Genomic DNA, 26901 nt, shown 5'->3' with positions numbered 1-26901 from the left:
CAAGCGAAAAACAAAGCGAAACAAACATAACCTTTATAATTACAATCAAGGCCGAGTCTACTGGGACGTAGTCAGAATTTGAATTTGGGAGTTCTCATTGGAGGGGAGAGGAGGAACTATAAAATATGTCTTTAAGGGCACAATATAATTGAAAAGTAGATGTTTCTATTTAGTTTTTCACATCAGGGAAGGAGGAGACACTGACTCAAGAATTGCCTTCTGGCTACACTACTATACGCTAGACAAAAATTTTCAGAATTGTGCTTGAACCGTCATTAGAATGTCGAGCCTATGTTTACTAAACATTATATTTCTTTTACTTAAACAGTAGAGAATACTCATATATATGTTTTATTGATTTCAGTTACAAGAATCACAGCATATGATTGTCAAACAAGGCCCATTTGATATTAAGTAGACAGAGAGGACTGATACTCGTATTTTCTCACCAGCAGGCTTTGGGACTCGAATTCATTTTTCCTGACACCAAAAGATTTTGGCAGTCGATGGCTCTAACAGCTATAAAATAATTCAAATCAATAAAAAATATTTCAGTTCCATCAATCCTTAGTTAGTTGGCCCTCTATATCTATGTAATATGTCTACGAACAAGGCACACAGAATACAAAAGAATATCGTCTAAGGAGAGAAAGAAATTTCAGAATTTTTTAATACAAAGACATACTGAACAATACCTTCCGAATCATATCTATCTAATATAAAGAATGTTAGTAACTTAAAAAATACATACACTTTTCCTAAATACAGCAATCGCAATTATGTGTGATCAAAACCGTATTCAGAAAAATAGTTATCAATGAGAATTGACTTTCATCGAAAAATTCACCAGGTAACTCAACCTTTTAAGACCCCCGATGGATTACTACGGTTTTGAAACGAAGTTTTGGAGAAAACTTTCGTCTATTCTTAGATCTACCGTAAAATGCAGGTAAAAATACTATTTCTCATAAAAACCTTTCTCTTAATCTTAAATTGATATTAAAAACACCGGTACAAAAAAAAACAAAAAAAACGTGCGTATAATAAGAAATCCAGAGGAAGATCCCGATGATGGTCGGAATTATTAGCAAAAGCATAACACAAAAAAGAGCTAACCAAACACTTTGTATTCACGAATCTTTTTTTAAACGTTAGTTGAATAATGCATAGATTTATCATATACCATAGTAATACGGGTAATTATAATAAAAAAATCAAAAATTGTCACAGGTTGTCTGTATTTAGACTTAAATTTCAAATGACAGGGATGTAAGTAAGTGTGACGGCACTAGACCCTTAAGGTCCAAACCGGGGGTGCTGATGTCCGTTTCGTGGCCCTTCAGCCAGGAAGTACAATGGGGGGGGGGGGCCAGCCATCCTGTGCTTTCCCACACCCTTCCTGCTTACCTTCCCCAGATTTCTCCAGGGATGACTATAAAATGAACCATGCTTATTCACAGCATATTATATTTAACATATATTTTTATTATCTGTTGTATGATAAGGAATTGGGAATGGAAGGGCCTCACATGCTTGATAAGTCTGAGATCTCTCTTCATCTAAATCTGGGCCTTGTCCGCATAAAGAGAAGCAAGTTCTTCAAATGCCTCTCCAAATTTGCCTAAAGTAAGATTTGATACCTTATGGATTAACTTCAAGTACAAGAATTCAACTCCTTTAATTTTTCTTTTTGAGGAAAGTGGGATGGTTAAAATTTTTATAGATTTACAAGACCTAGTTACTTCTTTATTGTTTTTTTTTTTTTTTGGGGGGGGGGGGGATAGGGATAACAAATTCACATGAAATATGAAAAAATTTCTATGTGACGAGATGGGAGCACCAAAACAAGAAAATGATTGATTTTCCCATCGAGTTGCTTCAAAAGAACAGAAGTTCGACAAAACTTCCTAACTTCATATGCGTCATTTAAAACTAAATAAGAGATATGTAAATATGTAGGATGGTGAAAGACAAAGAAGCATATATTATTACCCACAGAAACGCATGTATTCCCTAAAAATATCTTTGAAGCTGAAATCTTCATTTTTCACAGAATTCAATTTTCATAAAAAGAGGAGAGTAGTAGTTCTTTGGACAAACCTTCTTTCTAGTTATATCAAAGGATTTTCCCAGTGAATGGTGAAACACATCTGACGCAATAACTTGTCAGTTTTTCGGGAATGGCGAAAATTCAAATCAACACCCCCTCTTCAAAACCAAAATTTTTGTTTATCTAAGTCCCCTCGAGAGATTACATAAGGTGGATCAAAAACAAAAAATAGGTGAATTAGATATGAACTATAAAACATTTATCGGCAAAAACGCGAAGAAACCCGAGATTTTAGGAGAGAGGGAGGGAGAAAACACGTATGCAAATGTAGATGAACACATCATTAAAAAATATATGAATCATCTCGACTAATATAGTCCGGGTGACTTAGGGATGTCATTACACAAAGCAAAATTTCCTTGTTAATATATATTCTTTACTTTTCTTTGAAAAGCTTGTTTCGAGGAATTTTTTTTTAATTAATAAAAACAAATGAAAACTGGAAATGGAGATGCCTCCCAGTGATTTCGCTATCCCCAAATTTGTGATTTCACTATCATGTGAGGGAGAGGGAGGGGCCTAAACAAGCTTCCCCAAAAAAATATTAAAATTTTTTTTTTTTTTACATTTGAATTACTTTACCTCACCGTTACTTTTTCAAATTCCCCCCCCCCCCCACGCACACACACATCTGAAGCCCCGCAATTCTTTTTTAATGGGGGAGGGGGCCGGTGGGTAGAAATTTTTAAAAATTCACCAAAATTGGAGCACTATACAATAACAAACGAAATTGTTGACCCCCCCCCACTTTTGCGTAGGTGCCCCCGCCCCCCTTCAATAAAAGTTTAGGTTCCTTAGCGAGGTTATTATGCCCTATTATCTGAAGCATTTACATTTTATCATGAAGTGGATATAATTCTCTGTCTAACTAATAATACTATTTTTCAATTTGATTGAAGTCACTCACACTTGCTAAAATTTATTTTGGAGAGTAGGCATACATGAAAAATGAAAAAATGCAAAATGTAGAAAAATATGAAAAATTACACAACAAATTGAAAGTCAGCTCCCTCCTTCCTTCATACATGTTTGGTCTATGAGACTCTGAGAAAGGGAGTATCATCTCGAGTAAGCTATTTCAATTATAAATATTGCGCTTGGTTCTTTATTAGTAAGGCCAATAATAGAGCATTCGATATGTATTATACTTTAATATAATAAAAAAAGGTGCATTTACAATTTTAATAGAAAAAAAATCGATATCGTTTAAAAATCGGTATTTTTGGCAGTACGCAAGTAGTGTTATGATATAAGCGTAGTTATGACAAGATTAATACTATAGCATACCTATTTTAAAATTAACTGAATTAATTAGTAGACTTACTTCTCTGTTTAAAAGAATCACATGTATGACTCCCCTACAGTCACGGCTACACTTCATCACAGTTTTAGAATTTTGTTGTCATAGTGGTTTAGGTCGATCAAATGATTTTATTACTAACTGTTTGATATTTAATTTTGTATTTTATTTATTAATTGTTTTATTTTTTATTTGTATTTTTTTTTTTTTAATTATTCGTCTTTTTAATTTAAATAGAAACGAAAATTGTTGATTTTTAGTATCCAAACTAACACCAACTTAAGTATCCGACACCCCCGCCCCCCCCCCCAACCCTCTAACAGTGTCATACTATTACTCATTCCTATTTATTGTTGAGATTTGGTAAAATAAAAAGGTCCCAATTTAATGTCATCTATAGTAGCTTATCACATGATTCAAAGAGAGCCGTCCTAGCCGAGTGGCTAGTTGCGCCAGATTGAAAACTTTCTGTCCGCTAGGACAGGGTTTCAAATCCTGGCGTAGCTGGTTATTTGGATTGAACGGGGGTCAGTAGCGTGACTCTGTAAGCTCAGCATGAGTCGACCCAGTGAATTGGGTGCCACACCTTGGCTAAAGGGAACCTAGAGGAATCTGGGGGAGTACGCAGAAGGTGCACCTTCTGTCAATGCTTTTAATGAAATGTGCTAAAAAAATAGGCTGTCATTCACATTACTTTGCTTTCTAGATTAATTCTCTTTACGAATTTTCTATATCTTTTTACTTACTAGATAGTCCTATTCGTGTCAAAGAATCCCATTTAACCATTTTTCAATATATACATATATATATATATATATATATATATATATATATATATATATATATATATATATATATATATATATATATATATATATATATATATATATATATATATATATATATATATATATATATATATATATATATATATATATATATATATATATATATATATATATATATATATATATATATATATATATATATATATATATATATAATTAAAATTCTCCGTGGAATTTTATATAATTCCCACGGAGGAGTTTTCCGTGAGGGGGGGAAGGTATATTTCATTGAGGGTAAGACAGATTTACCTGCATTATTTGAAAAACAAACATAAATTATGCCATATACGAGGAGTTGCCTCCTCCTCAATACCTTACTCTTTACGCTTAGGTTTGACTGTTTACTAAAATTGAAACACGGGGGCTGTTTAATTAGAACAGGAAGCTTTTTTAAAACTGCTAACAGCTTTAGCTTAAAGAGCAAGGTATTGAGGAGGGGGCGACACTTCATATCCGGAATAAATCGGCCAAAATTAATATGCAAATTGTGTTTTAATTGTTAATGCACGGTGAGCCAAAATCGAACCTGCATTAGTTGAAAAACATTCAGAAACTAAATACAAAACAATTTTTTGTTTAACTGAAAGTAAGGAGCGACATTAAAAATTAAAACGCACAGCATTATTTCGTATATGTGGGGGCTTTTCCTTAATTTATGTATATACGATTATTCGTATATACATATATATATAATTGACATTTCTGATATAAATATTGTGAATCGTACATAGTGTTCGTCCAGGCCGAGCTCAACGGACTCGGTCTAAGTTCTAAGATGACTAGCGAACCACCGGGATGAACTAACTATAAAACGTATATACACAAAATAGGTCAACCAGTATCGGCGTGGGCTAATCAATCCAATGGAATCCCAAAACTAAATTCATAGTACCCATAAATTGAAAATCAACGGGACAGATTCAACTATCCCATGCAATGACTCGCACAGACTATTGGCACTAAGCAAATATATTTTCGTTTGAAAAATTAACACATTTGGAGTGCAAGTGAGAGTACGCTAGCCTCTACGACACTGAATGAAGCAATGAGAGCTATAAAAACAAAACTTACACTGAACAATGAAGCCAAACTCAAATGTAGGGCAAATTACCACTAATAGGGCTAGTGTTGAAGCCCTTTAAACTCCCAAAGGCAAGATTATAATTTGTGCTTTCCTAAAAGCTAGTTTTATGGCTTAAATTAAAAATTCATCAAGACATTAGCCTTTTTTATGCAAATGAAAGGTATTGTCGAGAAGGGAAAAAAGGCGATGTAAATAAGATATTCTTAAATCATTAGCGGTTATTTACATGTAATTTTAATTGGAATTTATGACGGCCGTGCCCACGAAATCTCTATGTCAAGGCTTGGGCCTCAAATGGCCATGCCCCCTTACACAACGAAAAAAACAACAACTTACTATTGGCTGGAGGAGCCTATAATCAATTCGATCCTCAACCCTTTCTATATACTTTACTAACTGTCAAACGCACTCCCTCCCTCAAATAGACTCCAGCTTGGAATTCAAAAGATGGAAATACTCTATGAGTTAGGGAACGGAAATATCCTAAGAGTTTAAACTTAATACCATCAGTCATCCCTTATATACTGACAATACGACCTTTTGACAACCATAACGTATATAATGGGTTTTAATTGTTTTCGGCATCCCAACCCAACCAACATTTCCTCAAAATTTTACGTTAATACACCAAGCTTATAAGGAGACCCAGGATCAAATATGTCCCACTTTTTCCAAAAGCCTTATACGTTTACAATGCGCAACTTTCAGAACCTCAAGCCTTTTCCCTGGCAGATGTGGAAGGGGGGAGGTATATTCACCCAGGAGGTATAGTCATTTGACTATTGGACTATTTTGAATAAAATTGTTATCGCAACTCTCAGAACCTCAAGCCTATTCCCTGGCACATGGGAGGTATATTCACCCAGGAGGTATTATCATTTGACTATTGGACCATTTTGAATAAAATTGTTATCTCATAATATTAATCGAATGTTTTTAGGAAAGAAGTGGGTTGGATCCCCTCCTGGTTGCCCTACTATCAATTTTGACTCTTAAAAAGAGCACTAAAACTTAAAATTTCTAATCAAAATTACTCCGAGGATTATAAAAGATGATTTGTATTGATTTAGAACACTCACACTGCAATTCTCTTGATTTTTAACAAACATCTAACCATTAGGATCTTTCCATAACTAGTCCCCGAACACTCATTATTCAAAAGAGGCACAAGATTTTATTAAAACACGGGAGGAGAGAAAGGTCTGGAGGTCGAACAGGCCCAAGTGCCCCGATTTCGGCCTTCCAACAATAAAGATGGCACTATACGTATCTTAATGGTGGCGCAAGAAGTCCCCCATCTCAGAAGCAGAAATTAATACATTTCTACTTTGAAGTTTTGTAGCTTTTTCGAAAACAGACAGAGAAAAAGCACAAAAAGATGGACAAGAAACAGACACGTGGACTGAGACTAAAAGTGAAAAGCATCCGAGAGGGCAAGGACGAGGGCCTGAAAGGTCTGGTCCGGAGTTTCATCAACAGACTAAGGCGAGTCTGTTTCTGCCCGGGCCGCCGGCCGAAAAGTTTGCCCTGGCCCTGGCCGCCGGACGAATTGGTATATATCGGGGTGGGAGCAAACTCCATTTCCAACAAAAATGATTATCATATTTGGACAGAGCATAAAAAAGGCATCAAGTGGTGTTTTTACTTTATTTGTAAGTAAACAAAATGAACTGTGAAAAATTTAACCAAGAACCAATAAATGCATGGGAAATATATAACCTAATAGGCTATGGACCATAGCCTAAGCCTATATTTGGGAAAGGGTAAGAAGGCTATGTCAAAATTAAACCTGTAAGGAAGAGATTATTAAATTCTGAAAGAGCATAAAAAAGGCATCAAACACTTTATTGTAGGCCTAGCCTAGGTCATTTATGTGAATTGATTGATATTTATGCTGATGAAATCAAGAAACAGAAAAATGCATGGGAAATATACAACTTGTGCTATATATTTTAAACTGCCGGGGGGGGGCAGGGGTGCCACCGTCAGTAGGATTTTACTAGATCTAGTAAAAAAAATCTAGTAAATTTAGAGGATCTAGTAAATTTCACGAAATCTAGTAAAAACTAGTAAAAAGTCATGATTTATAGTAAACAAAACTTTTTTTTATTTTCAATGAATTCAAGGAAAAAAATTATTGTAAATATATGACAATTTACAATTTTTGCTTGTCTGTCTCTTAAGAGAGAGACAAGCAGTCACCTATTTTTATAAACAGACACTTCACTGCCGGCGTCTAAGGTTGACAAAATCATCTTTCTGTGTATCAAATCTTACCAACTAAAAATGAAGCTGTAATGACACTTGGGTTTGTGTTGATTAGGAATCTATTGGAATCAAAACAAAAGCCACCCAAGGTGATTAGGTGAATCTCCTCAGTCTGAAAATTACTATTTAGGAAAAAGGAGCCTGCTGAGAGAAATTGAAAGTAAGTAGAAAAGTAATATATATATAGATATATATATATATATATATATATATATATATATATATATATATATATATATATATATATATATATTATATATATATATATATATATATATATATATATATATATATATATATATATAAAGTAAGAGTATATATATAGTAAAAGTAACATTTAGGTCAATATCTACAAAATCATATTATTAAGCTAGGAATAAAATAAATGCACCATTCGATGCCTTTTTTATGCTGATTATGACTATAATAAGCATTTCTCTCGGACATGAATTTCAGCCCCCCCCCCTTATATAGGCTATACCTGGTCAATATCTACCAAATCATATTACTGAGTCAGGACTAAAGTGAATACACCATTCGATGCCTTTTTTTTATGCTGATTATAAATATAATGAGCATTTCTATCGGAAATGAAATTCAGCCCCCCCCTATATATGCCCATTCAGGGTTCGTTGAGGAATAACCTAGATAGGGAGAGGGGGCTGAAAATAGTGTCCGATAGAAATGCTTATTATATTAGTAATCAGCATAAAAAAAGGCATCTAATAGTTTATTCACTTTATACCTAACTAATTAATATGATTTTGTAGATATTTACCACCTAACCTAACCCTGAATTGGCATATATAGGGGGGGGGGCTGAAATTTATTTCCGATAGAAATGCTTATTATATCTTTTTTCAGAATTGCATAAAATGATTCATTTTACTTGTAGATAGAAAGTTTATCATCCTTTCATCATAGGGTAGAACTAACATAAATACTAATATGTGTGGGTTAGGGCAATTGCGGTTGGGGCACTCGTAATTGAGTCAAGGTCTAAAGCTATGATATAGGTTTGATACATTAATAAACATTCATTGTTTTCAAATATTAAATAGTCGTTCCATTGTTTATATTTGAGTCTCTAAACTAAAAGGGCTGCTGACCTCTGTGTTAGGTGATTGGTACGAACTTAAGTGATTCTTCTCTTCTGAATGATTTGACAGTTGGTTTCAGTCTGCACAGGGGAGGATCATGGTTTTTTTTAGGGGGTGGGGGCGCAAAATAGGTTGATCCACAAAAAAATTAGGGGGGAGGGGGGCAAAATAGGTTGATCCAAAACTGCGGTATGAGCAAGTTTAACTAACGCAAACTTGAGTTTGCGTTAATTAAACGGAAGAAAACGATCTCGGAGGAAAACGATTCTCCGTCACGTTTCACAGTTGGACCTCAAAAATCCATGCAAATTTTGGAAAGCTTTGTCCCTTTTTAAAGACGCTGCTGGGCATGAACTGTTTCCATACTTGCCAAAGTTCTTTCTGACTCTCTGCAGCTTGCCCCATTCAAGTGCTGGAGCAGAGAGACAGTTCTCGATTTTGTCCGTCATTAAAACCAAAAATTGGAATAAGCTAAATATCTTGACAGTTTCGGCTCTTATGAAACCAAAGCAACTTGTCCTCAGATTGTCAAGTAGAGTCCATGACAGGGTGATCCCCAGCGATTTGACTCGGGCTACCAAGAAATGGAAACAAGTGGATCCCTTGAGTCAGAATTTGACACTAGTCAATGCTTTAAATTTGGATAAGGACGAGTAAAGCCTTTTAAGTGCGACTTTTTTAATTATGACTACATGTTTTTCTTTTTACTATTAAATTCGTATGATTTACCTGACCTGAAGACTATTGACAAAATGGTATTTTTTAAACTAATTAATATGTTTTCTTTTTCTTGGCAGCCCTAGTCCAATTTGAGGTGTACTTTTTAACTTACATAATTTTACAACTAAACCGGTAGCCGATTATGTTGTTTCCATTTTGAAGTGACATAGATTAAATTGGTTTTTTGATTCCCTAGAATACGAACGAGAAAGAATCCAGAAAAAATCAGTTAAAAAAAATCATAAATTAATTGCTTTAAAATCTGCCAGACATCTTTGTAAGCAGCTTATCCCGAACTTAAAGACCAGCCCAAATATTGTTTTAAAACTGGCAAATTTCCTCCTAAAACTGTAAAATTGAATGGTTTAGATTTCAAACCTAAAAACGGAAACTGGGGGACAAATTTCAAATGCTGTCACTTTCAAACACGCCTCAGATTCTTAGCACTTCATCGTCTGAATTGCTTCATGATGAGTTGTCGCTGTTTGTCTTTGTAGATTGTTTTTTACTTTTTCAATATATCTGAATTTTATGACCTGAAGAACATTGATAAATTTAAAGCCAGGCTTCACCAGCAGAATTTCCAGAATCCAAGAGTCCTGACTATTGTTTGACGTCTTGTATACACTGCATCTGGAATATGATGACTATCCAGTAGTACATCCAAATAATCCAAAAAAAAAATTTTTGAACATACATGTTTCCAGAATTTTCAATCATACTGTGAAAACAAAAGAAAAGAGAAAAAGAGGGAAAAAAAGGAAAAAAGATTGTGAAAATCGTACTGATTATCCTCGTATAGTAAAAATCGATGCTTGATGGTGTGCGTGCGGCTACAAAAGCATGCGCAAAAAAATTTTTTGGGCATTTAGTAAAAACAGATGCGATCTAGTAAATTTTTCCTCTCCAATTTAGTAAATTCTTCCAGATCAGGGTGGCAACCCTGAGGGGGAGAGTAAAATAAAGTGAAATCCTTACATAAATGACTAGGTCAGCAACAACTTTTCTGCATAGCCTTTTATGAAGTAGGTCTAAGAATTATTTTCTTAATAGGTTTTCTTTTAAACAGTCCTAATTATATTATGATATTGTGTATGTAGGCTTTTTGGTAAAGTTCTACAAAATCATATTATTGAGTTAGGAATAAAGTGAATACACCATTCCATGCCTTTTTTTTATGCTGATTACGAATATAATAAGCATTTCTCTCTGAACTTACTTCCAACCCCCCCCCCCATATATGCCAAGTCCGGGTTTGGTTAGGTATCGCCTATAGAGGGGGGGGGGGCTGAAATTAATTTCTGTTAGAAATGATTGTTATATTCGTAATCAGCATAAAAAAAGGCATCGAATGGTGCATTCACTTTAGTCCTAACTCAATAATATGAATTCGTAGAACTTTACCAAAAATTCGGCACAAATTGGGTGTATTTTGCCTTCACAATAACAATGACAAACCTCAAAATCTTAAAGTCTAGTCTTTACTGACAACTTCTACTGACAGATTCAGGAATCTGTCAATAAAGACAGGTGAAATTCAGAACCCTGTAGGGCTTTTCATATCACATTCCAGGCTAACCTAACCCAACCCAACCTAACCTAACCCTGAATTGGCATATATAAGGGGGGCTGAAATTCATTTCTGATAGAAATGATTATTATATTCGTAATCAGCATAAAGAAAAGGCATTGAATGGTGTATTCACTTTTGTCCTAACTCAATAATATGATTTCGTAGAACTTTATCAGCTTTTTACCATTCCATTCCAGAATTTGTGTGTGGGTATATGGACTACCATGAAGTCCTTTCACCCCTTTGATTTTGTATCTTCAATCCTTCTTATTCTTCAGCTCAGTTATGTTTTTGAAATGGTTAGCAGTAATTCTATATCATTGTAAAAGCAGCACCTGAAAATTAAAAATACACTCCACTAGGCTTGTCATTTGAAGCCATAATTTTGATGATGGGTTGTGGGAAGCGCGAGTACCTGAGCTACCTGTCCCCAGCAATTTAAGGCCATAGGCCGGCCGGTACCAATACGGCGCTTCCTACTCATTCTCGCTCTCTTCTGCACTGTAGAATTCTATCAATGTTCTCTTGTTGTCTTCATGATCTGAATCATCAAGTTATAAATTGGTCTCTCAGTGTTAGGATGGAGTTTTAAATTGATGATGGTATCAAATGATTCTGGAACACCCATTTTCTGGCAGCTTAGTTTAATCTTAGTGATTTGTGGTGCCAGTACTAAACACTCAAAAAAGATATGTTGGGGGGTTTCCACTGATGTTTTACACCACCTACAGAGTGGTGAATGATGGAGATTCCATTGGAATCGAAGAGAATTCAGCAACAGGTATCCAGATTTTAACCTGTAATACCACACCGAATCCTCCCTTGATTGAAATGGGGAATTCAGGAATGGGGTGCACTTTGTTTTTCCACGGTGTTTTATAATGTCTCGAAGGTTTCCAAGTTTTGAGTCTGGAGGGGGGCACGCATTTGCACCTTCATTAGCTAGCCTATTGGCTGTCATGTTGTGGGTCAGTTCTTTATGGCTAGGGATATGGTGGAAGCAAACTGAAGTGTCCATATTCTTAAGGCTTAGGAGAGAATCACTAATAGATTTTAAATCTGAATCAGCAGCCTCATAATTTATTTTTTTTATTTTTTGGAGGGCAGATTTAGAATCTGTGATAATTAACAATTTTTTTGAGGCTGGTATAAGGTTGACCATAACTTCCTGTTATTTTAGATGGGCAAACAACTCTGCTGACAAAATAGAAGTATTGGATGGGAGAGTTACAGAAATATTCAAGGAAACATACGGAATACAAACCCCTGCTCTTGGATTTGTTCCCTTTACTGAGCCATAAGTATAAACTAGAGTATGCTTGGGAAATAGTGAGCAAACTTTATTGGTAAAAAGCTGACAAAAAAACAGATCACTATAAAAAGTTTATCCTTCGGGAGCAGTTGCGAGATGGCACTCAGGGTCAGGGGGCTCCATTTCCCAAGGCGGGAATTTGGAAAAATGTAGCTATCTGCATGTTCATTTCTCCAATTTGGATGATCTTTCAGGTACTGACACCAAGAAGACTTATGGTGCTGAGGCTTGCTAGGGTTTGCAAAAGTGGCTGGGAAGACTGCATGTTTATCACCATAATATTGTATTTTTGTAAAGTAACAGTTTCTCTGCATAGTAGCTCTCTTTCAGAGCAGGTAGTCCAGAAAACTCTTTTAGCTTATCTACTGCAGTATGTTTATGCAGTCCCAATGCAATTCTTATGGCTGAGTTTTGGAGTGTCTCAAGGGTTTTGAATAAAGTTGCAGGAACATTTACGAGGAAATGAATGCCATATTCCATTTTTGAGCGAATATACAGTTTATAAAAATCAATAATCAATTTTGGTGAGGATCCCCATTTAGACCCTGCAAGTCGCTTTAAGATGATGAGTTGTGTTAAGATTTTAAATATAAGCCAATCCACAAGTGGTTTCCCATTTAAAAGGCAGTCAAGGATCATAACCAGTAGACAGGCAGATGGCTAATAAGCTATTGTGCTCCCTTCTATCACTAAGGGTGTAGGGAGAGTTGTTTGTCGGTTATAAAACATTAATGACTTTGTTTTTGGGACCAAAAGCTTTATAAAACAGAGACACATCATCTATGTCTTCCTGGATTATGCTTTGGAGTAAGATTATACTCTTGTGTTTATTCCATACCAGAAGATCATCAACAAGTTCTTCATTTTTTTACTGACCCTAAGTTTTAATTCAGAAATACACAGTGTAAATAAAAGAGGACTTATGACAGTTCCTTGTGGTAGACCCTCTTTATCTTGTTTTCTTGAAGACAGGGTGTCATTTATCTGAACTTGAAAAGATTGATCACAAAGTATATTATATATCATTGATACCACTATTGATGGACAGTTTTTATTATTCCTAACTTCTAGTAACTTCTTGTGTTTGACGTTTCCATATGCATCTCTCCAATCAAACATCACAGCAATTCCATATTCATTCTTTTGCAAAGCTTCTGCTATGTCTACTTCAATCCTGGTTATGTTGTCCATTGCACTGTGACCCTTTCTGAAACCTGTTTGGGATTGGGGTATCATTTGATTGACCTCTGCGAACCATTCTAATCTCTTTGACATCATACATTCGAAGATCTTGCCCATGGTGAGGAGGACTGATATTGGTCTTTAATATATTGGGTCTATGGGTGAATTCCTATGTTTGAGGATTGGGTGAATGAGGGCAATTTTTGAGGGATCAGGGAAATTCCCTTCTCTCCATGAAATATAGCATGCTTCAAGAAGTTTTTTTCAAAAGGCATGGGGTGATTCAATCAGCCACTTTATGGTTACCTCATCATGACCTGGTGCCAAATTTAGATTGCATTCTTCAATAGCTATCTCTAGCTCAAATAATTCAAAAGGTAAATATTAAAGACTTTTTATGTTGTGCTACAGAAGAGAGGACACATACAGGTGGGTTTGGGAAAAAAGCTTCTATGTTATTCTTCATGCATGTTTTTGCAGAAATCTCAGTTTTTAAATTATCAGAAGTTATCAGCTGACCCCCGTGTATTATTTCATATTTGCAATCATCAAGTGCCATTCTTCTGCCAGTCATATTTCCTATATATTGGTGTATCTCAGGTACTGCAGTGCGATGGTCTACTATAGTTATAAATTTATCCCATGTCTCCTTTTTAGCCTGTAGACACATATTTTTCCCTATTGCCGAGCTGCATTTATATTCAATTGCCGTCATCATTGATTGATGTCTCTGGAATGCCTTTCTTGCTATGTGTCTTGCCACTGCAGCAGTGCATAAATCATTCCACCAGTCTTTAGTTCTTTTATTGCCACGGGAGGTCCAATCATTATTGTTTGTCTTAGGGATTGTTTTTTGGGCGGCATCCATGATAATTTTTGTTAGGGTATTCACTTTATCATCAATTAGGAAAGAGTTTTCCAGCAGAGTATAATCAGCTTCTTGCAGCATTTGCTTGAACTCTGGCCATTTACCTTTCTTGTTAATAAATTTCCTTTTACGTGGTTTTGTTTCACAAGACATGTGTGAGATAATTGTCTTTATAGCACAGTGATCACTATGTAGATCTGGTACTCTACTAATTGACACCTGATCAATAGCCAAATCAGGACCTAGTTGGATGTCTATGGTTGATTGTTTGCTATTTTTGGAATTGTAATATGTTGGTAAATTATATGGTGTTAGAACTACTTTGTGATTATTTTCCAATAACAGTCTTTCCACATTTTTCCTAGCTCGATTTGACTGCTCAACATCTTCCCAATGTGGGCTGTGTGCATTTAGGTCACCAAAAATAAAGAGGTTTTGCCCTTCTGCTTCAGTTGATAAAATATTAAACACATCTACGTCACCCTTTGGGTTGTACATTGATTTAATTCTTAGTGTATCACCTGAATTTAAAGTAATTGATACTCCCACCACATCGACTTCGTGATCATGTTGCAATAGTGGTAATGGTGAATGAACTAAACACTCATTGATAAAAATAATCACCCCCCCTCCTTTTCTGCCCGAATCTCTATCGTTGCGGTCGCATTTAGATACAGGTATGGCCACTCGTTTAATATTATTCAGATTTGTTTGTTGGAGGCAAATTATATACACTTTCTCTTTATTTAAATATGAGCAGAGTTCCATTATTTTTATTTTATTAAGTGAGAATGTGTTCCAATGCTGTGCAATCAGTTTATCTTTGATATTAATCTTGTTAGTCAGTTGGGTGGGCATTTTTTTAATCATTGGGGGATTTGAATATTTTTGGCAGCAACTATAGCAACTAGCTCCATAAATTCATGTGACACTTCTTTCAGCAAGGACTCTGGAAAGTGCTTCTCTAGTGCTTTCTCACTTAATAAGCCTTTCATCTGTATGTCATAATTTGATGTTCGAATAAGTTCCTGGGTAATAATGAATTTTGACAAATTTCTAAGTTGGTTACCAACTAAAATTGTAGGTGTTGGGGGTTTTATATTTCTTCTGGGAGGTTCAGTGCCTTTAATAAATAAGGAGGTTGGTCTTATTGTTTGCATAGGGGATGGACCTGTTGAAAGTCTTCCTAATTTTTGGTCAAGTCTGGGGAAAGAAGGGCTAGTCAAACCTATGGGAGACTCAGTAGTTGACAGGGAGTAAGTCTCATTAAAGCTAGTAGACGGTAATTTTTTCCATGCTTGCTGTGGATGTCTTCTCTGATCTTGGACTGGAGTTGATGTTCTGGAGGGTGTGTTGGAAAAGTTTAGCTGAGGTTGTCTAGTCTCTTTTCTAATAGCATTTGCAATTATAGGTACTGGTATATTTTTCTCCTGAGCTATTTTTATAATCTGACTTCTTTGTTTGTATTTGGCACATAGAGTTCTGTTTTCAGAAAAGTGTGAACCACCACAGTTTGTGCAATTTGTTTGGTTTTGGCAATTGGTTTCCAAGTGACTCCTCAAAGTGCAATTTTTACAAACATCAATTGTGGCAAATGGGCAAAATTTTTGTGTGTGCCCTAATTTTAAGCAATGTTTACATTGGATTGGTTTTTCATCATAGTGTCTAAAGGCAACTCTTCCCCCAAATAAGAATAACTTTTCTGGTGAATACTCTCCTTCAAATATACACAGAACTGAGTTGCTAGGTACTAGTTCATTTTTATCATTTCTTTTCTTAAGTCTTGTTGTTGACTTTAATTGGTAGTTCGAAAGGGCATTATCAGTAAGGCCTTCTTGGATATCACTATCCCCGTATAGATTTGATACATTATAAATGACTAGCCTAGTTTCTTTTTAAAGAATTTGTTCTTTTGGTTTGCAGGTTACTGACATGTTACCAATCAGTTTCAGATCCAGTAAAGGGGTCAGACAAGCTGCATCATTTGCATATACCTCAGCCTCTCCATTTCTATCAATGAATAGGTCATTTCTCAATTCCTTTCTCGATTTCTTAAAAATATTCATTCTAAGAAAATCAATGTGTTTTTGGGGTTCAAATTTTGGGAGTGGGGTATTTGTATTTGTCTTAGCTGGTGAAATTACTACAGCAAACATGGGGATTGATATTTCATTACCAGGTGTTGGGGCTGTTGAATCATCTGAAGTTGCTGATAGTCTAAGGCCATCAACCTTACGTTTTTTGGTATTATTTTTCTTATCTTTGTGGACAACTTGGAAATCATCCCATGCCAGATGGTTTACACCATCTGGTAGCTGACACTTTGGGTCACTCTGCTGGGGTGATCCTACAGAGATCATAGTACCATCACTAGAAATAGATGTACTTGATGGTAGTCTAGAGGGGGCTGTTACACTTTTTCGATTCTCAATGTTTGTAGGGTCGGGAGTATGGGGGGGGGGAATAGCGGCATCACTCCAGGGAATAGGCAGGTTCCCTACCAGACGGGGGTCAGGTGGATATTGTTTTGACAACAGTCACAAAAAAAAGCAATAAGCTATAGCCTATCTAAAAGGCACTAAACCTAGTAAGCATAAGATAGATAATACTTGATGAAAGGCAAGCCTTTGGGTGTTCCAACAATAATATATTTAGTAAATATGTAAATTGCTACCATGCGGTTACATCCGGGTTGCTGCTATATATTTACCTTCTACTTAGTTAAGCATTTGAAAAGGCTCAAAATTAACTAATTTGCCATTATCAGTTAGGCCTAGTTCATAGCCTAGCACCAATTTCAAGAAAAACAACCAGAAAACAAGTGATCATTGTATAAAACTTGACCTATGTCAATACATTAAGGGAATAAAGATTCGGTAAAAGCATAAACGCCACTTACGATAGGAAAGGTAGCAGTTAGTATCTTTCAATCCAAGCTTGTTCTAATTTCCTCATGTTGAAGACATTTGTATTGTTTGCCGACTTCACTTGACTGTCGTATTTCTGGACAAATGGCGAAATAATGTCGCTATTTTCTCGTTTTTTTTTGTTGTTATTTTGATTTGGCTGAAAAAAAATGAAGAACTTACTAGAAATAGGTTTTTAATGAGGAAGATGGGGAACAAATAAAAATCTATAGCAATGAGAATTAATCTGAAATATGCGCAGTTGAGAGTTCCCTGAACTTGCCATTCAACGACTGAACTTGTCATTTTCACGATGATTTTCAATTCAATTATAAACATATTTAAAGTCAAAGCGGTAAAGAAGAATTTGGAATAAACAGTGAAATTTTCCCAAAGTTCTACAACGAAAATTTACCGAGTTTTGACCCGATTTAGACCTTCATAGAAGAGAGGGTCGTTGGATTTTTGCCTAAAACCAAACAATAAAAAAAGCTTTTAATATGATTGGATATAAATTTTAAAATGATGTATTCTCTAGTCAAGGAATGCACAAATAGTCAGAAAGAATAAGAGGCAGCGCGCTAGCGCTGCCTAAGTAAAGACAGATGTGGGCACAATGTGTTTTTATTTTTTTCTTCTTCTTCTTTAGTCGGGCACTTCGTATCGAAGGAGTTGTCGTAGAAACTTCGAAAAGAGCTCAGTCGATGGAAATTGGAGTGGCTAGTGCCCTTTTTAATATTCGAAAGTGCGTAGAGGGCAACTAGCCCCCCCCCCACGCCCATCAGTCCCCCCAACACCACCAGTCAAAATTTTGAGCTAGTCAATTTGTTCAGATTAGTTGATTTTAAGATAGAAAATATGTTTCTGCGGATGACACTCCCCCACAACCCTCAGGGCAAGGGTTTTAAGTTATGCTCTGAGGGCATATGAGAACGATGTTGGCACAATGTACTATTTATTATTTTTTCCTGTAGAGCTGGGCACTTCATATGGAAGGGGTCGTCGTAGAAACTTCAAAGGGCTCATTCGATTGGAAATTGAGAGTTCTATCCCATGCCCATCATTATCCCAAACACATCCAATCAAAATTTTGAGATAGTCATTTTGTTCAGCGTAGTTGATTTCCAGATAGAAAATACGTTTTGAGGAGGACACTCCCCCACACACCTCGGGGCACGGGTTGTAAGTTATGCCCTGGGGGCATATAAGGTTTTTATAGAAGGCGTTGTCGTAGAAACTTCAAAAAAGGCTCAGTCGATTGGAAATTCTAAGGGCTAGTGCACTTTTTAATAGTCGAAATTGATTGGAGGGCACCTCTCCCCCTCCCCCCCCCCCCTGTTACCCCCACCTATACCCGAAAATATTTTTGATAGCAAAATTATTAAAAGGATTTTTTATTTAATAGTTGTTAGTTTTATTGATAGTGCACTTTTTAATAGTAAAAATTGATTTTAGGGCATCTATGTGAAAGGGATAGTGCCCTTTTTAATAGTCGAAATTGATTTGAGGGCAACTAGCCCCCCTCTCTCACCCACCTTTTACCCAAACACATCCAATCAAAATTTTTAAATAGCCATTTTGTTCAGTGTTGTGGATTTCCAAATAGAAATTATGTTTTTGAGGAGGACACTCCCCCACAGCCCTCAGGGCAAGGGTTGTAAGTTATGCCCTGGGGGCATATAAAATTTTTATAGGAAGAATGCTTTTTATATATATATAAGCTTTTTATATATATATATATATAAATATATAAATATATAAATATATATATATATATATATATATATATATATATATATATATATATATATATATATATATATATATATATATATATATATATATATAATATATATATATATATATATATATATATATATATATATATATATATATATATATATATATATATATATATATATATATATATATATATATATATATATATATATATATATATATATATATATATATATATATATATATATATATATATATATATATCAGGAGCAAGGAGCTAAGTAAGGAGCCCGCCGGCTCAATAGTAACCGAAACTCTAAAAAATAAATACCAATTTCGATATCAATAGATATATCAACAGAATTGGATTTTTATGCCTATTTCAAATATATAAATTTAATAATAAGTGAATGAATCGAAACTGAGAATAAAAGTGAAAAGCATACTAGAGGGCCATGCTGAGTGTCGTCAGCAAACGGATCACCGACTATCCTAGCCATTGCAGCAGCTGCAGCTATCTTCACAAAGTCATCACAAACTGCCTCATGGATAAATGTCCTAGAACCAGCACAACAGCTCTGGCCCATGTTGCCAAAGAGGGCATTATGCGTGATTTCCACAGCTTCGTCAACTAAAATATAGCACACATATTACATAACGTAAAAATAATGCACAAAAATCAAAAATAAGGTCAAGTAAATCTTACAGCATATATTATATTCAATAGTGATTTTTAGAAGGAAACACCAAATAGTGGCATCACTCAAACATAATAAACAATAACTATTCTTATTTAAAACACTTTTTTTTGTTTTTTTTTGGCAAAATTTTATCCTATTGTGAGATCAAGAGAAAAAAAAGAGGAATCAAAATTAAAAAATTTAAATAGTTTTGCACCTAAAGGGTTGGTATCAGAGTTCAAGCAAATTTTTGCTGAGTGGAGTCGGAGTAACAGAAATGATGTAAGACCCTCTAAAGTCGGAGTTATTGAAAGACATAAAGGTCAAAGTCAAGCCAGATACTGTTAAATACTACTAAAAAGTGGCAATAATAAACAAGATTGGGCTAATATTATTGGCTAATTAAAATGAATATGAATTTTTGCACCATAGTACTAAAGTGCTACTACAGAAACAATTTATTCAATTATTTGTATCACTATTTTAAAATATACACATAATTTTTGGCAACACTTTATATATAAAATGCAGTTATATAGAAAAATGCTTAATACATTTACAGATACACCTCTTTTGCACCTTACAGCAGTTGTTACAATTAATAAAAGAAAATTTATAATATAAACATTAGGTACTGACATTTTTATTAAAATTATATTTATAAATGAATTTGAAATAACTATGTCCATTTTACGAAAAGGGACGACCAGGGGCCATTACGAAACTGGAAGTATTACAGCTCAGAGTCAGAGAAAAATATATTGTAGATATATCTCATTAAACATTGACACAAGAAAGATATTCGCAAATTTTTCAGATCATTATATTTAAAGATTCAGCTCTAAAGTTTAACACCGCAAACACATACTGCAGCACATTTGCAAGACTAGTAGTGTATTCTGTCAAAAGTTTATTCATCAAACAGAAAATAAACATGTGGAAACCATATTGTGCTTGATTATATTTAGGATGAGCTCTTTGTAAAACCAGGGACCGAAGTCTAAAGAAAGACCAGAGAGTTTGGTTCATTATAGCTATAAGACAAAATCACAGAGCTGTTCGCCAGTTGCTGATCAAATGTCTTAACCCCCTCGGACTATTCATGACAATACTACTACTACTCACAAATGAGTGTAGTACCAAGCCGTCTAATGTCAACATAGCTCCACACGCTCCTCTTTCCCCCCAATCTTATAACCTCTACCTATCTCATCTAGGGACGACTTGCTTTTTGCTTGTCTCCATATGAATGGCCAAAACCCAGGATTTTTGGAAATCTCAGTCGTCCTCCCTTAGACATGGTCTAATGGAAGTTAACATCAGTAGGGCTCACAACCCCTATGCCTTCTCAATGAAAGAAAATAATTTCACTTTACTTAATTTTTTTTTGAATTTTGTCACTTTTATAACTTTAGTAAATAAAAAATTATTAAGATTTTAAGTAAAAAATATCAGCATATGCACAGTCAACTGACAATGCATAATAGTGTGTATTTTTTTCAGTAAAATGCAAATTATGTTCTATCCTTGAGAAGCACTAGAGGTTGTGAGTCCTGCTCATGGTAATTTCTCCTCTTTTTGAGTTTGACGCGGTTATATCTTTAATTCCTGTTCGTTTTGGGTATCTTTTATTTATTGATGCTGATTTGTGGTAGTTTTCCGCTTTGTAGATTATTTGATTGTATTTTTGATCATTTTTGGTCTAATATAGTTCTTTACTTTTCTTTGAAAAGCTTTTTTCAAGGAATTTTTTTTTAAGTAATAAAAACAAATTAAAAGTAGAAATGTAGATGCATCACAGTAATTTCACTATCCCAAATTTGTGATTTCACTATCATGCGAGGGAGAGAGAGGAGCCTGAACAAGCTTCCCCAAAAAAATCTTACAATTTTTTTTTTTTTTTTTTACATTTGAATGACTTTCCAGCAACGTGTCTTTTTGACAAGTCCCCCCCCCACGCACACACAACTCTCAAGACACTCATGTATATTTTAATGGGGGTGGGGCATTTTGGAAGAAATTTTGAAAAATGCACCAAAATTGGAGCACTATACAAAAACACAAGAACTTGTTGACCCCCCCCACTTTTGCGTAGGTGCCCCCGCCCCCCTTGAATAAAAGTTTAGGTTCCTTAGCGAGGTTATTATACCCTATGATCTTAAGCATTTAAATTTTATATTGAAGTGGATATAATTCTCAGTATAACTAATAGTAATATTTTTAATTTGGATTTAAGTGACTCACTCTTGCTAAAATTTATTTTGGAGAGTTGGCATACATAAAAAATGAAAAAATGCAAAATGTAGAAAAATATGAAAAATTAAACAAAAAATTCAAAGATTTCCCTGGTCAGCTCCATCCGTCCTTCATACAGTTGTGGGATAAGAGACTATGAGAAAGGTAGTATCATCTAGAGTAAGCTATGTCAATTATAAATATTGCGATTGCTTATTTATTAGTAAGGCCAATAATAGAGCATTCGATATGTATGATACTTTTAGTATAATAAAAAAAGTTGCATTTACAATGATTATCGAAGAAAAATCGCTATCGTTTAAAAATCGGTATTTTTAGCAGTACGCAAGTAGTGTTATGATATAAGCGTAGTTATGACAAGATTAATACTATAGCATACCTATTTAAAAATTAACTCCACAATTTTCTAACTTCATTAACAAAATATCATAAGATACAGTGTCGAACGCTTTCGCAATATCCAGAAAAATTGATGCAACTTTAAGGTTATTGTCTAATGCATCATTAACATATGTAGTCAAAAACAACATTGCATGCTCACTAGAATAACCTTTTCTGAAACCAAATTGATTTTGATAAAAAAACAAATTCTTTTCAAGATACTTTTCTAGCCTATATATACTAGCTTCTCGAAAATTCTAGCAATAACTGGTAGCAGCGAAATGGGACGGTAATTACTTATATCATTTTTATCACCCCCCTTAAATATTGGAACAATCTTCGCTCGTTTCAAACACTTTGGAAACACACCACTTTTAAAACAACCATTTATTAGTGAAACCAGTTGTTTAATAACACATTGAAGAACAAACTTTAGCACTCTTATAGATATTAGATCAACACCTGAAGCTTTATTTTTCATAGCCATTATTACATCTGTTATTTCACTTTCCGTCACTTTAGTCATTAAAATAGAAGTATCACAACTGGGAGGAAGATATTGATCAAAAGTACCATCACTCCTATCGCAATAAATAGATCCGGCAACATTATTACCTACACTAGAAAAATAATCACACATCTGATTGGAAAGTTGAACTGGAGTTTGATCTGACTGAAGATTTGGCAACGTAACTCTTCTCTTGCCAATAAGAGGCCTGAGGAGACTCCACGTCTTTGCCGGGTTACCCTCACTCTTCTTAAATTCTTTAGCTAAATACTCAATTCTAGCCTTCCTCAATAATTTATTTAAAGCAACATTATACTTACGATAAATTTGCTGGTTTAGTACGCTTGCCTCAATTATACTCTTTTTATATAATTCATGGCGCCTTTTCATAGATCTAAGAAGACTACTGGTAATCCACGGTTTTCTTGCAGAATCATATTTACTCTTGTTTTTTTTTACGCATCCGGCAATTTTCTCTTAGACTACTACACAATTGATCATACCACTTACAAAATTTAAGATCCGGATCACTTATTGCATTCAAAAACTCCCAATCCATACACTCTAATTCATTCTTAAATCGTACAAGAGAATCCGCGTCCACAGTCGGTACAATTGGGCTACAAAAACTCCCAGCTGTATAATTATGGTCCACTTCAGCAGAAAGAAACACTCCACAGTGGTCAGAAACATCATTTACCAGCACTCCTGGTTTCCAAAAATTCACGTTCGTGAATATATTATCAATTAAACTAGCTGACGTGTTACAAATCCTTGTACAAATATTTATACCTGGGAACAATCCGAAACTAGACATTAAATTTAACAAACTAGTAGTTGCACGATTACTAAGTACCATCATATCTATGTTAAAATCACCCGCTATGAAACTTGGGCAACCTGATACATTCAACATTTCCAATTGCTGCTCCAATAACTCTAAAAACTCTATCTCTGAAGCAGAAGGCGGCTTATACAAAATAAGAACCAAAAACTTGGATCCATTTCTACTTATTTCCAACACCATTGACTCAAAAATCATTTCGCGATAAATGCAAATATCCTGTCTAGTCTTAACTGCAAAACCTGATTTAATATAAACTGCTAATCCTCCATGCTGTCGAGTCTCCCTATTCCTATTAATAAATTCATAACCATTAATATCTAACAAAGACGAATTATCGTTCCGAAGCCATGTCTCAGTCAACGCCACCACATCAAAATTCGGATCCTAACACAATTCTGAAATATAATGTAGAGAACTATTTAACCCCCGGCAGTTTAGATGTCATATATGTAGAGTTTGTGGCCCCCGCCGCGTCACATAATCCTTAAGATCACTTGCAAATACATACTTAGAATTTTCCAAACAAACCTGATTATTCCCATCTCCATCAAACTCTCGATTTAACGTCTCATTCATTCGATCCGCAAACTTTACGTGACTATTCTCAAGCAGCGCCAGTCTCTCTTTATTTAATACCATTATCAAATTTCAACGCACAATGTAGGGCAGAACTTGTACACAGCAACAGAAATCCCAAATATTCAATCATATAACGGAACGAAAGTAATATAAAAAAAACAAAAGAAACATAGAAAAAATCAAAATAACGAAAAGATACAACGAAAACATGCTTATTGTCAAAACACATACTTTTTAATACTCTGGTATGTTAACTTCAGGGAACCTGATTATTAACTTCACCATAACATAATATTCACTTATTATATTTCACTAGCAAACAGACTAAGGGAAATTTCATCTAATATCATTTCAGAACGCCACTCCACTACCTCTAGCGCCTCTCCGACCAGCTTGGATACGCTCACTGCTAGTCGCCATTTCACCATCTTGGGGATTAATAAGCTCCTGTACAAATTCACCAGCATTGTACTTTGTAACTGAGCCATCTGGACGCCTTATGAACAAGCAGGGGGCACGGACTTAGAGACCCAACTTTCTATGCCGCGTTCACGTAGCTTCATGCGAGTCAAGATCAGCTTTTTTCGTGCTTCTCGAACACATTGCGGAGCATCATCTGATATATAAATATTCTGAAAACCACAAATAGACTTTCCTTGCAGTTTCCTCGCAAGGAAACTGCACTTTTATTACTTTAGTAAATAAAAAATTATTAAGATTTTAAGGAACAAATATCAGCATATGCATATTCAACTGAAAATGCACATTCGTTTGTATTTTTTTCAGTAAAGTGCAAATTATGTTCTATCATTGAGAAGCAATAGAGTTTGCGAGTCCTGCTCAGGATCATTTCTCCTCTGTTGTGTTTGGCGCTGTTATATCTTTACTTCATGTTCGGTTTGGGTACCTTTTATTTATGATGCTGATTTGTAGTAATTTTCCGCTTTGTAGATTATTTGATTATATTTTGATCTTTTTTCGTTTAATATAGTTCTTTACTTTTATTTGAAAAGCTTGTTTCGAGGATTTTTTTTTAAGTAATAAAAGACAATTAAAACTGGAAATGGAGATGCCTCCCAGTGTTTTAGCTAACCCCAATTTGTGGTTTTTTTTGTTTTGTTTTTTTACATTCTCATTAAATTCCAGCACCGTTTATTTTCTACAAGTCCCCCCCCCCACGCACACACACATCTCAAGACACTCATGTATATTTTAATGGGGGAGGGGGCATTTTGGAAGAAATTTTAAAAAATGCACCAAAATTGGAGCAATATACAAAAACACAAGAAAATGTTGACCCCCCCGCTTTTGGGTAGGTGCCCCCGCCCCCCTTCAATAAAACTTTACGTTCCTGAGCGAGGTTATTATACCCTATGATCTGAATCATTTAAATTTTATCTTGAAGTTGATATAATTATAAGTCTAACTAATAATACTATTTTTCAATCGGATTGAAGTCACTCACACTTGCTAAAATTTATTTTGAAGAGTTGGCATAAATAAAAAAATAAAAAATGCAAAATGTAGAAAAATATGAAAAATTACACAACAACTTGAAAGTCAGCTCCATCCTTCCTACATACAGTGGGGGGCGGAGAGACTCTGAGAAAGGGAGTATCATCACGAGTAGGTTATTTCAATTATAAATATTGGGCTTGGTTCTTTATTAGTAAGGCCAATAATAGAGCATTCGATATGTATGATACTTTAATATAATAAAAAAAGGTGCATTTAAAATGTTAATCGAAAAAAAATCTATATCGTTTAAAAATAGGTATTTTTAGCAGTACGCAAGAAGTAAGGATGTAAGCGTAGTTATGACAAGATTAATACTATAGCATACCTATTTAAAAATTAACTGAATTAATTAGTAGACTTACTTCTCTGTTTAAAAGAATCACATGTATGACTCCCCTACAGTCACGGCTACACTTCATCACAGTTTTAGAATTTTGTTGCCATAGTGGTTCAGTTCGATTAAATACTTTTATTAGGAAATTTTTTATACTTAATTGTGTTTTTTTTTTTATAATTTTGCTATTTTTTATGAGGATTTTTCTCTTGGTAATTATTACGCTTTTTATTTTAATTAGACTAGAAAATTTCAGCCTGATAGTCTCTAATCTAACTCAACCTAAAGTAGCCGAACCCCAAGCCCCCCCCCCCCCCAACCCTCTCTCAAAGTTAGAATAGTCCGCGGTACGATTTATTGTTTATTGATGCTAAAATAAAAAGTTCCCATTGTAATGTCATCTATAGTAGCTTATCACATGTTTCAAAGAGAGCCGTCCTAGCCGAGTGGCTAGTTGCGCTAGAATGAAAACTGGCTGTCTGTCAGGACAAGGTTAAAATCCTGGCGCAGCTTGTTATTTGGATTAAACGGTGGTCAGTAGCGTGAATCTGTAAGCTCAGCATGAGTCGACCCAGAGACTTGGGTGCCACACCCTGGCTCAAGGGAACCTAGAGGAATCTGGGGGAGTATGCAGAAGGTGCACCTTCTGTCTATGCTTTTAATGCAATGTGCTAAAAAAATATGCTGTCATTCACATTACTTTGCTTTCTAGATTAATTCTCTTTACGAATTTTCTATAACTTTTTACTTACTAGATAGTCCTATTCGTGTCAAAGAATCCCATTTA

At 34.9% G+C, this 26901-nt stretch overlaps 2 protein-coding genes across 6 annotated transcripts in view; one reads left to right on the top strand and one right to left on the bottom strand.

Moving 5' to 3' along the window:
• The window catches only part of LOC148948425 (uncharacterized), a 223088-nt gene that overhangs the window by 73163 nt on the left and 123024 nt on the right, over positions 1 to 26901 (top strand). The gene's annotated exons all lie outside the window — the stretch shown is intronic.
• Positions 338 to 26259, bottom strand: LOC148948426 (aldehyde dehydrogenase, mitochondrial-like). The gene is made up of 4 exons (XM_089093924.1): positions 26143 to 26259; positions 19458 to 19642; positions 17265 to 17431; positions 338 to 519 (listed from the first exon to the last, which is right to left on the bottom strand). Exons 2-3 carry the CDS (start codon positions 19596 to 19598, stop codon positions 17282 to 17284), a joined length of 291 nt encoding a protein of 96 aa, XP_088950050.1. The 5' UTR covers positions 19599 to 19642; positions 26143 to 26259; the 3' UTR covers positions 338 to 519; positions 17265 to 17281.

This window comes from Artemia sp. Qi Xiang Cuo, chromosome 9, assembly GCF_049724085.1.
Source record: "Artemia sp. Qi Xiang Cuo chromosome 9, ASM4972408v1, whole genome shotgun sequence".
Taxonomy (NCBI): Eukaryota; Metazoa; Arthropoda; class Branchiopoda; order Anostraca; family Artemiidae; genus Artemia; species Artemia sp. Qi Xiang Cuo.
Note: the sequence above shows the minus strand (reverse complement) of the source record. Positions and strands in the feature narration are given on the sequence as shown.

Excerpts from the sequence above, each read along its gene's own strand:
- LOC148948426 (XM_089093924.1), bottom strand. The coding sequence starts at position 19,598 with ATGGGCCAGAGCTGTTGTGCTGGTTCTAGGACATTTATCCATGAGGCA. Across the intron at positions 17,432-19,457 it reads ACACTCAGCATGGCCCTCTA|CCAAATCAAAATAACAACAA; the intron begins GTATGCTTTTCA and ends ATTTTTTTTCAG.